Below are 13,681 nucleotides of genomic sequence, written 5' to 3'. Positions count from 1 at the left end.
TGCAGCATGGCCACCGTGCACATAAATACGTACAGGGACTTATCTCTCCAGACTCATCTGTTCTGAAAGGACGTCATATTCTCAACAAACCTGTGAGCTTACACAAATTTCAGCAAATCCGTCCCAACAGTTTTTCCACATGAACACAAATTATTTAAAGACCTTTGACTTACTAGTCTGTGCAACAATATTGGTATGTTTTCTTAACATAGCAGCTGCCGTCTCAGAGAGGGTCACGATTACTTCAAGGGCGAGCTGGCGTTGCATATTATTGAGGCTGGTGTCTCCACACAACTACAAAGAAAATGTATTTGTATACACTTCGTAGTTTATTCACTGAAAATAATAATAGAACATTTACTGAAGTATTTAATTTACCTTCAGACTTAGCTGTAAAGTAGCTTCTAAATGAGGACGCAAATACTTTGGAACAGTATCTGCAATTTCAACGAGGGACTTTAAGACCGAATCGTCATTCTGGTAGCAGGAATCATTCACAGCCTGGAAAAAATAAAACAGAAAAGGAAAAAGGTCTGTGTTCAAGAGTCACTTTATAGATGCCTTACTGCTAAAACATTAAAAGGCAGACAACAAAGTGGCACTATCGAAGACTATTCGCTAAATAACAACTTAGCAATCTACATAACAAAATTTCACCTACGGTCACATTTACACCTTCCTTTTGATAATGTCAACTAGAAACAGATTTAAATCTAAGAATTCTAGTAACCAGCACAACAAACTTGAGGCTGTCAAGAAATTCTTTTAATAATTAGAAGGAATCCCTTTCCTCTGTCCTTCCAACATCCATGTCCTAGTCTTTTTTCAGACATACAATAAATGCTAGACTTTGGGTACATTTCAAGAGTCCAATATTACTCAACTTATTTCTCTAGGACATCAAGCTAGCTCACTGTGGTAGTTAAGTGTACATTCTGTATCTACTGCTGCCTATTTCAGAATGACAACTCCTAAAAGTTTTGGCTAACATTTTAACTTACTCTAAATTCAAGGGAAGGAAAATCTGAGATTAAACTTCAACAGTTGAGTAACCCCAAATTTTTAGGTAATAAATGACTAAAATGACAGAATGGAAAAGTTAATGTTTTTTGTCATCGACTTCAACTATCTTTTCAGTTTGATAGCACTGGGAGAGAAGTTTCTATACTAAATCCTACAAAATTACTCTGATTCATGTACAATTCACATAGGATTTTTCAGTTTTAGCTTCTCTGAATCCTCCCTAACCTGGTGTTTCTCAACAGGACACTATTTCTCCCAGGAGTTTTCTTGGTTGTCACAATGGACCGAGCAAGGGCACAGACCAGGCTTACTAGATGTCCTGCATCTGTGACACAAACGCCTATGAGGAACTCACAGGACCTTCTTACCTTGCATCTCACATGATCATAAATGTCAGATACAAACTTCTAAAACTGAAAAACTCATTTATAATGATCTGAACCGAAAACCTAACTTACAATTAGGTTTTGTCTGGTTTTAATGTACCGTGATTCCCTCTGCCCCCAAACGTAAATACTGTATAAATCAAGAATGAATACATACTTTGTTCTGTCCAGAACTTTACCATTTCTGGAAACCAAATCATCAATAATAACAGCATTTGTGGTGTTTGCCTTGCCAATGATATCTATCAGTCCACATGTTTAGCTACTGAGTTTGTATAGATCACTTAAAAATCACCTAGTCTCGGGATGCCTGGGAGGCTCAGTCCGTTGAGCATCCAACTCGATTTCAGCTCAGGTTATTACCCCAGGGTCATGGGATCAAGCCCTGCACAGGCTTCCTTGCTGAGTGTGGAACCTGCTTGAGATTCTCAGCCCCCTCCCCCGCTGTCCCTCTTCCCTGCCTGTGCATGCTCTCTCTAAAAGAAACCAAAAATTAAAAATCACCTAGTTTACTATGTCTTTCATTATAGTCATGCCCTACCATTTATATATTAAAAAGCATGCCACTTATTTCTTCTTTGTATTATAACTTAGAGCAATATATTTTTATTTTTAAAACTTGTGCATGTATATAAGTCCATTACCTATACATTTCAGTATTTCAAAATAGAATATGCAAAGTTAGAAACTCTGGGTCTAACAAGGTTGACAGTAATTGTTCTAACTTACCCAATCATATTTTATGCTCTGATTGAGGCAGATGGTATCCCTAAAATAATAACACCCTTGGGATCCAATAGTGACAATTAACCACAAACTATTTATAGTACAAACTATTATAAGCCCCGGGATTAAGAGGAAGGACTACAGTCCGATTTCGGTTTGAAACATGGTCCCATCACTTACTGACACTGTGACCTTGGGCAAGTTTCTTATCCTCCTCTCTTTAGTTTCTCCTTATGTAAAATGGGTATTACATTTCATAGGTTTTTTTGGCTGATTCAGTGGTAATAACCTATGTGATTACTTAATAAATTACTTATTTATTTAGAAAACTTTAGAAACCCTAACCTAGGTACTTTAAGAGACTAAGAGTCTATGAAAGGCAAGAGATCTAAGTTCAATGCGGACAGAGATTCCCTCTAGTGCCTCGTGCTAGCAAACAGTAGCCAACGACATAACTGAATAAATGAAATGTACTTGAGAATTCTGATGAGAATTTGAAACTACAGAAAACCAAAAAAGGATATAATTATCACTTACTCTATACTGTTTTCTTACCTGTAAGAATCCAGGTAACAAGTCTGCAAAATGTTTGAATAGAGCAACATTATGCTCATTTGCAAGTATAAATGCAGCTGTAGCTCTAGCAGATAATGTCCTGATCTAATACGAAGACAGTAAAAACATGTCAAAACATGAGAAATTATTGAGGGATGCAAGGTCAAGATTTCTTACTCAAGATGAAAATTTTCTTCGTCAGTAAAACTAGTATTTGTATTTTATAGTATTAAAACTAAAGATAATCTCCAAATATGTAAATCCTTTTCACAAGTTAAATGTTATATTAAATGAGGTGTTAATATTAATGGCATTGAAATTATTTACCGATGGATGTTCCTGATCTTGCATACACTGAACTAACATCCGTTTGATAACGTCTAAATAGTGCTGTTGTTGGTTCCCAAAAATTCCAGGGAAGTTCCTAAAAAAGATCCAAAGCTCTCTTTAAAAATGACATATTTCAGTAAAGTGCCAGCTAGAACATCTAATGTTCTACTCTAACCTTAAACATCAGCCTGACTTAAGTGTGCATTAACCCTGAAGGCTGAACACCAGCTACCCAGCCTCCAAGTAATCCTCTTTGGGGGCTGGGTGAATGGCAACAAACACAGCAGAGAGGATTATGCTGGGCGCAGAGGTGACCCAGGTGCACACACACTACTCAGCAGCCCGTCCCAGCCCTGTGCTTTATCCTTATCACTCCTGTCCCTGTAGGAAGCTGACCCGAGTGCAGGAGTGCAGGCAGGCACAAGTATGAGGCTGCAGATGGTAGCTGTAGTCACCGAGCTGCCTCTGACAATCTGCCCCTGGGCTCAGTTAGTGACCCAAGTGGTCCCAGTTCTGCTCTGCTCGAAATGTAGCTAACGAGTACACTCAATACTTGCAATTACCTACATAAAGGAGATCCATTTGACAAACTAAGTAGAAAATGGTATAATGTCTACCCTCATTCTCTTCTGATGTTCAAGGTGTGTCTCATTTTTTAAAAAGTATTTAATCTTGAAAAGTTATAAATTCAATTATATTTCTAATGTAGAACTGTATGATAACACCAGAAAAAAAATTTTCTTAGTGCAGGTAATCTTTTAGCCTTAAACTTAGACCATTTGCTTATAAATATACAGAATTTTATTAAAATAGTGTAATTTTATAATGTTTGGTCACAGAAGACCAAGAAAACAATGGCAGTTCACCAGCCTTTTCTTTCTTTTTCAAGATTTCATCATTAAAGCAGCTTTCTAAAAGATACATTTAATACTGTGTCAGCCTGCAAATAAAGGAAATGAAGCCATCTTTTTTGGAATCATAAAAGACAAAGGATAGAAAATAAATGGCAGAGAACCACTGTGTACAAAAGGATTATAGTATGAAATTAAAAGCTTTGTGATTTTTCAATTTATTTCCAACACAAATAAAAAGCTCACCTAAAGGCATTCTTTAAGTCTAAAAAGTCAGACTAAAATAATCCCTTAAAATGTGCTTTGCACCTCCATGACATAACATTTTTCAAGAAAGTAAGATCAATGTATGTACCAGAAAATGTGAAGGGCGGCTTCCCGCAGTCCCATATTTTGAGAACTGACTGAATCAAAAAGGAACTTCAAACCTTCAGGCCACTGGTTGTTGCCATCCTCATCTAAAAGTAAAGGAAACCAGGCATGAAGTGTGTAAGTCAAAACTTCAAAGAATGAAGGGTGAATCCTTTCATTTCACAAGGCTCAAAGTATGTAGTCGTAGAAAATGTCACATGCTCTGTATTTTTAAAACATCCTAATAAAATTAGGTTCTTGAACCATAAACATGGCATTCTAATCTTGTAAATAACAACTGTGCATCTTGGTTACATAAGCACAGATACTGGCAGTGGTTATTTCTAAAGAGCTGGCATTAAAAGAAATACCCTTAAATCAGTCCTTTTAACATAAAGATCATACGTAAGGTTGGAAGGGGATAAAATCATGGTTCAAAAAAAAAAATCAATGGGGAGAGCACTTTGAAACATTTACATTATTAAGTGATTTTGAATTAGAAATGATGTCATTTATAAAGTGTGGTCACAGAAGACCCAGAAAACAATGGGGGGTTCACCAGCCTTTTCTTTCTTTCAAAATTAAGGGGTCCCTGGTGGTTCAGAGAGTTAAGCGTCCCGAGTCTTGATTTCAGCTCAGGTCATGATCTCACAGTTGGTGAGATCAAGCCCACAGTCGGGCTCTGCGCTGACAATGTGGAGCCTGCTTGAGATTTTCTCTCTCCTCTCTCTGCCTCTTCTCAGCTCTTGCTCTTTCTCAAATTAAATGGACATTAAAAAAAATTCAAAATGAAGACTTTCAGTGGGTTAACTTATTTAAAATAAAAAATTGAACACATTTCTTATTTTTAAAAAATATTTACTTTTCTGAGAGAGAGAGGGAGACAGAGGATCCAAAGCAGGCTTCACTTCAGGTCATGATCTCACGATTTAGGAGTTTGAGATATGGCACTCGAGCTCATAAACCATGAGATCATGACCTGAAGCGAAGTCAGACGATTAACCAACTGAGCCACCCAGGTGCCTCAACACATTTCCTATTTTTAAGAATTTGTTGATATCTGTAAGTTGACTTGAACAAGAATTTCTACATTCCTGGTAGTGGAGATTAAAAAATTAGTGTCATGATTTCAGCTCAGGTCATAATCTCACAGTTTGTGGGTTCAGGCCCTGTGCTGGCAGAACAGAGCTTGCTTGGAATTCGGTCTCCTCTCTCTGCTCCTCCCCAACTCTCTCTCTCAAAAATAAATATATATAAACATTTTTAAAAATTTTTAAAAAAGATTCCACTTAAGAAAAAAAAGGAAGAATATACTCATTTTCTTCTATAACATAATAATGAATGTATTTGCATACACACCTATTAAATTCCTGGCCAGCTCTGCAGCAATATCACAGATTTTTTTCCTCATGCTAGACTGGGTTTCCATTTGAATAATCATCAGTAGTTCACTCTTGATGGCAGTCTGAACATCAGAAGGAAGAGTTGGATAGACTTCGTCAAATGCAGAGGACAAAAGACGTCTCAGGAGAACGGCAGCCATTTGTCTAGCCTGTATGTGGATAATATGGTCGATAACTTGGGGTCTTCCAAGAGAACCACTTTTCAACAAACTACATTCATTCCACCACCAGTGCATTTTACTATTCTACTTTTACAATTCATTTCAAAAGCACTTTATTAGATTCATTTTTAAAAAGATAAAATACATAAAACTTTCTACTATATGGAAATGCTACCCAAAAGCTTTTTGTTAATAGCTAAGGAAAAGTCCTGACCACATCAGATCACAAATAAAAAAATATATCTTAGCAATGATAAATTAATCTTTAATTGCTATTTTTAATAAAATACATTTTTTGAAGAAAAATAAGTATTAACACAAACTGCAAACTCTAGACTGCTCTTTTCCTACTTCTCATCCCAGTATACCTAATCTTACTCCCAGCCAGGCCTTATCTCCCTGCATCACAGCCCTTTCATTAACCTGAGACAACATGCTATCAAATCCATTTATCTTTATGCTTCGTTCAACCAGACAAACATTACAAGTTCTAATGCCTAAAAGTGCTAATCAATCTCAATGTGTACATTCTTCTCCCATTTAAAAATCTATAGAATATATTTAAGTTCGGCAGTTTTTGTATAATATTCCTTTATATTATCACGACAAGACAAATACCATTCTAAAATTTTATCATACTAAATCAATAAGTCATTAAAATTATTAAACCCAATTTTTCCTGGGCTGCAGCTACTCATTATCACTCTAATTACTTTGGGACTATGATGACCAACAAAAACGGTTAAGCTATATAAAAAAAAAAAAGTGTCAATTTTTTCCTCAAGTTATTTTTCACAGAATCTTTTTTAATTAAAAAAAGGTTTTTTATGTTTATTTTTTGAAAGAGAGACAGACCGCGAGTAAGGGAGGGGCGGGGGGGAGACATAGAATCTGAAGCAGGTTCCAGGCTCTGAGCTGTCAGCACAGAGCCCAATGGGGGGCTCAAACCCACAAACTGGAGAGATCATGACCTGAGCCCAAGTTTGATGCTGCTGCTTAATTGAGCCACCCAGGCGCCCCTGAATCTTTTTATTTGAATTTTGGCAAAGAGCAAACTTTTAAAAAATTTCAGTGCTTTAGAAAGGATACAAAATGGTTAAAATCCCTGTGACAGTGCTTAAAATTTGTGCGGTTCTCACACATACACTGAAAACTATGAAGCCATAATGAAGACATTGAGACTAGCTCATACATAACCATCATCTAATTCAAGATTTAAAACGGGTTCAGTATAGGTTTTTAAAAGTAAAATTTGATAGTTTTAGTATTATTTATTCTTGGCTTTAAAATGTGTTTCATAATTAACTTGATTCGATTTTCAAGAATTAAAATAGCCAATTGTTTCCGGAGATTTGTTACTTTATGTTTATTCTTCATATTTTAACAATCATTTTCAGTTAAAGAATATATTACAAAGGTGAAGAAGCACCTTTGGTCATCTATTTTTAAAAACTGCGACACTTTCATACTGTTTTGTAAGTAATACCACACAACATTAAATTGCCAATTTAAACCGACTGACTATAAGAAGTCAGGTGTAATAATATGTAGTTTAGTGTGACTTCATTTCCATCATGTTTTAATATTAGCAAAAAGTCTCACTTTACAAATTCTGTCACTTTTTTATTTTTTGAAAGTAACCTCTAATCCCAATGTGGGGCTCAAACTCCTGATCCTGAGATCAAGAGTCGCATGCTCTATCAACCAAGCCAGCTGGACGCCCCTCACTTTACACATTCTAAATTCTATGTTTCCTAGGTGGGACTAGTTTTCTAGACTTGGATATCTTGACACCTTTTCTGAAATAAAGAAAATATTCACTTAACATTTAACATATGTAAGGATATTACTTTTGGGAAGAAAAAAAAATCAGCTGCTAATGCATAGAAAACTGGTAGGAAAAACACATTTGAATTTGGTACAGTCACCAGGTCATTTGCTAAAAACCAGTTTATAAAGGACTCAACAAAGTGTCTCTTTGTTCCTAAACATCTTTCCACATCTTATTCACCACCTAGAGATGATTATAAGCATAAGAATTTTAAAGACAGACAAAACACAGTTTTTCAGAAACATCTGGCAACATATTAAAACAGTGAATGAATTACATTTCCTCCTTTAGGATGGTTTCAAGAAGAAAAATTTTTTTACAGCTACAGAATCACTTAAATTTAATAATTCTTATGTAATTATTTAAAAACCATTAACTTAAATGTCCTGAACACATCATTTGACATGGAAAAGAGACATTATTTAATAGAGTACTTAGAAAAATTTAACTGCAAAGTAGCTTTTAGCAAATAGAAGTTCAAAATTCTGGTAACATCTATGCAGTAAACACCAGTTCTCATTACCCACATGGACCACCATCTCATACCCAAACTTGTTTTGTAAGAATGTCATATTCTTAAATATTAAAAGAGTACCTCTTCAGCAGCTGTTGTATTTCTGATGGCTTGTAAGAGGAATGTGATCTTTGACTGGCCTGGAATATTCTCATAGGTTTCCTTCAGGGAAAAGAAAAACATTAAAGGTTAGAAGATGTTCAATAATGTCACAAGCACACCAGTGGGAATGAAATGAAATGACGACAGGGAAAGGTCTGTGCATCAGAAGTCATGTAATCTAGGTCTAGTGTTAAAATTTTCTCCTGGTAATGAAAGAGAGGATATCCAGGGAGTGACTTTCAAGATTCTTTCTACATTTAGCTCTTAGATATTTCTAATGTAAGTGTGCATATTTCCCCAACTTTTGCTTCCCCGAGTAACAAAACTCAAGGCCTAGGAGGGCCAAAAAATTCCTAAATGTGACCTGAGCCACCATGCTGTAAAGTAAGTGCTTACCCAGTATCCCTTTACATCATGGAAAACTACTTATCTTGTCAACATTTTCTAGATCAGATGACGTAAAATTGGTTTATGTTACCATTAACTTACAAACTACCAGAAACATACCTCAGATGAAGTAAATCCAAGAAAGGGAAAGAAAGTATTCAAATTCTTCTTTCGAGCAAGGGATTATACTAAAGCCATTATTATATACATAATCAATGAATATGACCAGGAAAAAGTTGACCAGGAGACTTTAAAATAATTTAATATTGTTTTAATAATCTAGAAATATAGTTTTGTGACTCTCATTTGCACTTCTTTCCTTCCTCATGAATAATGTAAAATGAGAGCAAATCGGTTAACAATAAAAAGTTGACACCAACTAAAGACAACTAAAAGACAGACTGTCAGAGGAGACCAAAATATAAGATCTAAGTATATGTTGTCTACAAAAGTACGTTAAAGAGAAAGATAGATTCATGTGCATGTATAAGAATTCTGTAACAGGGGCGCCTGGGTGGCTCAGCTGGTTAAGCTTTCAACTTCAGCTCAGGCCATGATCTCACGGTTCACAAGTTCAGGCCCCATGTCGGGCTCTGTGCTGACAGCTCAGAGCCTGGAGCCTGCTTCGGATTCTGTGTCTCCCTCTCAAAAATAAACGTTAAAACACGCTCTCTCTCTCAAAAATAAACATTAAAAAAATAAAATAAAGAATTCTATGACAACAGCAGTCTTTTACTGTGGGAAAAAATTACTGAAGTATACTTGGAATTGTTTTCCCAAGGACTCTTAACTTGACTGCTCTCTAACAGCCGCTACCCCTATAACCTATGTGGTTCCTCTGGACAGAACCGACAAGGAAGAGGGAGGGAACACAGGGTCTCCCCTAACGCACATCTACCTTCTAATTTCCATTAAGTGCTCTGTGGCGCCCCTGAGCTAGTGACTGATACGGAAATAAAGGCTCCGAAGTTAAATGACCTACCCAGGGTCACATACAATAAATGGTAGAAAGAACTCTTGGTTTTCTGAGGCCAACTGTATTCAAAATCTCCCTGGCACTGAATGTTCTTTCCGGGTATCTCTCTCTCCTGGGGTCTGACTCCACCAACCAACCAGTTCTGTTTACGCAGTGTTGCACAGTTTTCAGACTTCTCAAACATATCTCAATGCGAAAAGCACATCTGGGGGAAAGGAGAATTCAAAATCCTCTGATAAACTCAAGTTCCTGTCAAGCACATAAGCACAGAAGAACACAACAATGCTGAAAACTGTGACAAGCATTCACAGCTGAGGAAAGATGATCTGAATTTATGTATACAGAAATGAGATAATTTATGTAGAGATATTCATAAGATGATTGCAAAAATGGAAATGTACCTTGAGGTTTCTCACTTAATCTTTATGAATGCAACTGAACAACCGGTGTAGCCTTTCCACTTAATAGTCTCTCACTGTACAATAAAATGCCTTTTTAGTCTTTGTACCTAGCCTAGCCCCTGATGCACTGTATCCGCCATAAATGTTTAACACTTAAATTTCCAGTGGTCTAAATCAAGTCTCAGAAAAAAAATTCTTTACTAGGATATCATTCTCAGAAAACCTTGCCCAGCTGGGACTATTAATGTGACAGTTATACTGTGCTAAGTCAAAAACTGAACTCTATTCCATAGGAATTAAAAGTCGATGGAAAGAAAGTTTGGTATGAGTGACATCTGACTCCTGAGAGAGGGTTCTCCCATTTGGTAGGTTCCGCTGTGGCAATCCAGATATAGTATTACATTTACGCCGTAACACCGGTCAAGGATAATAGTTTGGCAAGAAGAACACAACCTTAAAAGCAAGTTATTAGCCTAAACAGACAGAGTTCCACTAAGACAGGGATGGTATCTCTTCCTCCTTGTTTTCCCAGCACTGAGCACATCAGAGTGCAGCAAATATAAGGAATATCCATATAAAGAATATATAAACAGCCGTGCAGGTTCAATGACTGTTGCCAGTGTCGTGGCAAACAGAACTACAACTCCATTGGACAATCACACAATGCAAAGTATTTCACCACCCTCTTTCCTGCCCATACAAAGGAGAAATGCTAATAAATACTCATTTTATTCGTTCCATAAATATTTATGGCGAGCCTACCTTGTTTATGAAAAGACGGGGCAAGTTCTACCTAGTACAACAACTTATACCTAGTAAACGACCTGGCTCCTCAAAAATCAGGTATATTTTTCAATACATTACCCTCCTCCAATTCAAATCTCATTGATGAAGTTCTATATTAGAATCAATGAAGAACAAAGTCAATAGAAAGACAGAATATAAAATCCAAGCATATGATTAATATAATACTTAAGCTTGTGTCACATAAAAATGTCTAGTCATGAATGCCATGGACAATTTAACTTTGTACTACTTGTCAACTATTTATTCAAACTGCTTATTCATGTTAATCATTGTATTTTTAGACGTAGAGGCATTTAAATCATTTCTTCAAGCACCAGAAACATTTTTTATAAAGTTAAAGCGAAAAATCCTTGAAGATTTAGCAGAAATATAATCTAAAGCCTACCCAATGGTTTATACAATGGAAATTTTAAAACCTCAAAAATTTTGAAGACTTTCAATGATTTCACAATAAATTACAATGAATCTTTTACTGTACTTGATTTCATGTTTGAATTCATGACCTTAGTCAACAGTTCAGTATTTGTGTCACTTAAGGATTTTTTACTCTGACTAGGTAAATTACAAAGATATCAACCGAGCTTTTGCCAATTCTTTAGTTTAAAAAAATTCCTTATTTGCCATATCAGACTGTAATAATTTAATTTGGCTTCATTACTCATAAAGAGCTGATTTCAGAAGGCAAAAAAATGGGGCATTAAAGTATCATTATGTACAGCTATTTATGTTTTCAACTACTATTTTGCTTTCTTAAGCTCTACTTCACAGTCAAGTTTTGTGTTATGTGGCATCAGGAAACTTCCCTAACATTTACCTTTTTTGGTGTCAAATTAAGAATATTCTGTTTTATAATACTTCACACAATATATTCCTGGGATATACGAAGAAAGTAAAAATGTAGTATCTGAATGTTTTCACTAGGAATAAAAAGACTAACAGTACAGCTGAACCTTGAACATGTGTTTGAACTGTACAGGCCCACCTATATAAGTGGATTTCTTTTTGGGGGGGATAAACACAGTACAGTACCAGAATTTATCTTTTCACTGTATGATTTCCTTAATAACATTTTCTTTTCTTTTAGTTTGTTGTAAAAATACAGTGCATAACACATACACAAAATATGTGTTAACTAGCTGTTTATGTTATTGGTTAGGTTCCAGTCAACAGAAGGTTATTAGTAGTTAAGTTCTGGGGCTGTTAGAGGGGTGGGAGCTGGTGTCCCTAACCTCTGTGTTGTTCAAGGGTCAACTATACTTTCCAATTGTTCTTTATGAGAAAATGTGCTGAATGCTGCTAACTATCCCCAAAGTGATGGAAGTGATAAAAGATTTACAACAGGCACCAATTGGAATTCAAGCTGAACCAGACACTGGTATTTCGTTCAATAGAAGAGAGAATCCCCACTAGGCCTGACAATAGAGACTTAAGCAACTGGAGGGAAGAGGGAGAATTAAACTAGCTTACTAATTACAATGCTGTTCTGCTTTGTAACACATGGCAATTTCTATTATGGGTTGGGATTAAGAATTTATTTTGGTGAAAAATTACCCCCAGAGTTAGCAGAATGCATTAAAATGTTTTCACAGGCACCATCACGTCCCACCGATAGGAGTGCAAATTGATGCAAGTAATAAATGCACTGTACTTCCAAGGACAAATACTACTTTTAAGTGTTCCAAATAAACCTGGCAAAGTCTGAAAAGATAGGTGTGCATGTACTCTTATTTTTAAAAGGACACTAGAAACTTTAATGTCCATTCATAGGTGGGTTGGCTGAATAAATTACACCTTCATGTGATGGACTACTACACAGCTGCTTTAACAAAATCTCGGATGCGGCAACGTGAAATATACTGAGTGAAAAATCCAGGCTCACAACATGTGAATTACGTGTGTATGTGTATTACAGGCCCATGCATGTAAAACTGAATGTAAACATTTACAGTTATGAAGAGATTTTCAGGGATGACCCACAAGTCACTTAAAAGTGGTTACCTTTGGGGAATGGGAGAAAAAAAACTATGCACTGTTTAAGTGTTTACCCTGAACACATAGTACGTGTCTAACACCCGAAGCAAAAAAATCACTAAATAGTTGTTTAGAGCGCGTTCTCACACAGAACTGAACTTCCAGCGTATTTCCTTCCAGTATTATAAAACCGCTAAGCGTAACCTGCATATCCTAATCTATTCAAAGTAAGTGTTGACAACATTGTGATTCTAAAGATAGCTACGAAACCCATGAGCCCAGAGGAGGGCCTGCCCCCCCAATTTTGTTAGCTACACTGTAAAATCAATTTTGCTCCCTAAAAATATCTGGCTGAACATCCTTCGCTGAATCTTATGAAAACCTTCAATCACATGGTGGCAGAGAACTGCACATACTAATCAAGTTGGAAGACGGGTTCTTCCAATGCACCTAGAAGAGCCTGGGAAGTTTCTGCCCTTCCTTACAGTGTCTCACGTGTGTGCCGTGGTCTCCACACTGACAGCGCTAACAGTCTCCTCTCCTCCTCCTCAAGTGGGTCTTACTGCTACTTGGTAAAGGAACTTGCACGTACATCGGAAACAGGGTCTCGTGAAAAATATATCCACAGCTCCACATTTGGGAGGCCACACACAAGTTAGAGGTGGCTGGGGGGGGGGGAAGAATTCAGGTTAGATTTAATGAAATTAAAGACTTAAACATATGGTGGCAGTGGCCCACTTAAACAACGGAAGTCCCAGGACATCGCAGTGATGAGACCACAAATCTCTAGAGATCAAAGAAAATGTGGCCAAAGGAAGAATAAAGTGAAGGTGGAAGCGGCTTCGAAAGGAGCCCTAAAGGCAACTTTACAAAATTGTGGCGGGGGGGGGGGGAGGAGGGAAATCC

The 13,681-nt window shown here is 36.6% G+C and overlaps 1 protein-coding gene across 1 annotated transcript in view; it reads right to left on the bottom strand.

Moving 5' to 3' along the window:
* IPO5 (importin 5) overlaps positions 1-8,289 on the bottom strand; it is a 33,355-nt gene extending 25,066 nt beyond the window's left edge. The window contains exons 1-7 of the mRNA XM_077753872.1: positions 8,213-8,289; positions 5,582-5,774; positions 4,227-4,329; positions 3,018-3,114; positions 2,691-2,795; positions 379-501; positions 174-294 (exon numbers count right to left, since the gene is read on the bottom strand). Of these exons, the coding sequence (XP_077609998.1) occupies positions 174-294; positions 379-501; positions 2,691-2,795; positions 3,018-3,114; positions 4,227-4,329; positions 5,582-5,765 (733 nt within the window). The 5' untranslated portion in view covers positions 5,766-5,774; positions 8,213-8,289. The remainder of the gene's footprint in view (positions 1-173; positions 295-378; positions 502-2,690; positions 2,796-3,017; positions 3,115-4,226; positions 4,330-5,581; positions 5,775-8,212) is intronic.
* Positions 8,290-13,681: the final 5,392 nt, after the last annotated feature.

The sequence above is a fragment of the Crocuta crocuta genome, unplaced genomic scaffold (genome assembly GCF_008692635.1).
Source record: "Crocuta crocuta isolate KB4526 unplaced genomic scaffold, BGI_CrCroc_1.0 scaffold31, whole genome shotgun sequence".
NCBI lineage: Eukaryota > Metazoa > Chordata > Mammalia > Carnivora > Hyaenidae > Crocuta > Crocuta crocuta.
This window is presented reverse-complemented; position numbering and strand designations above follow the sequence as displayed.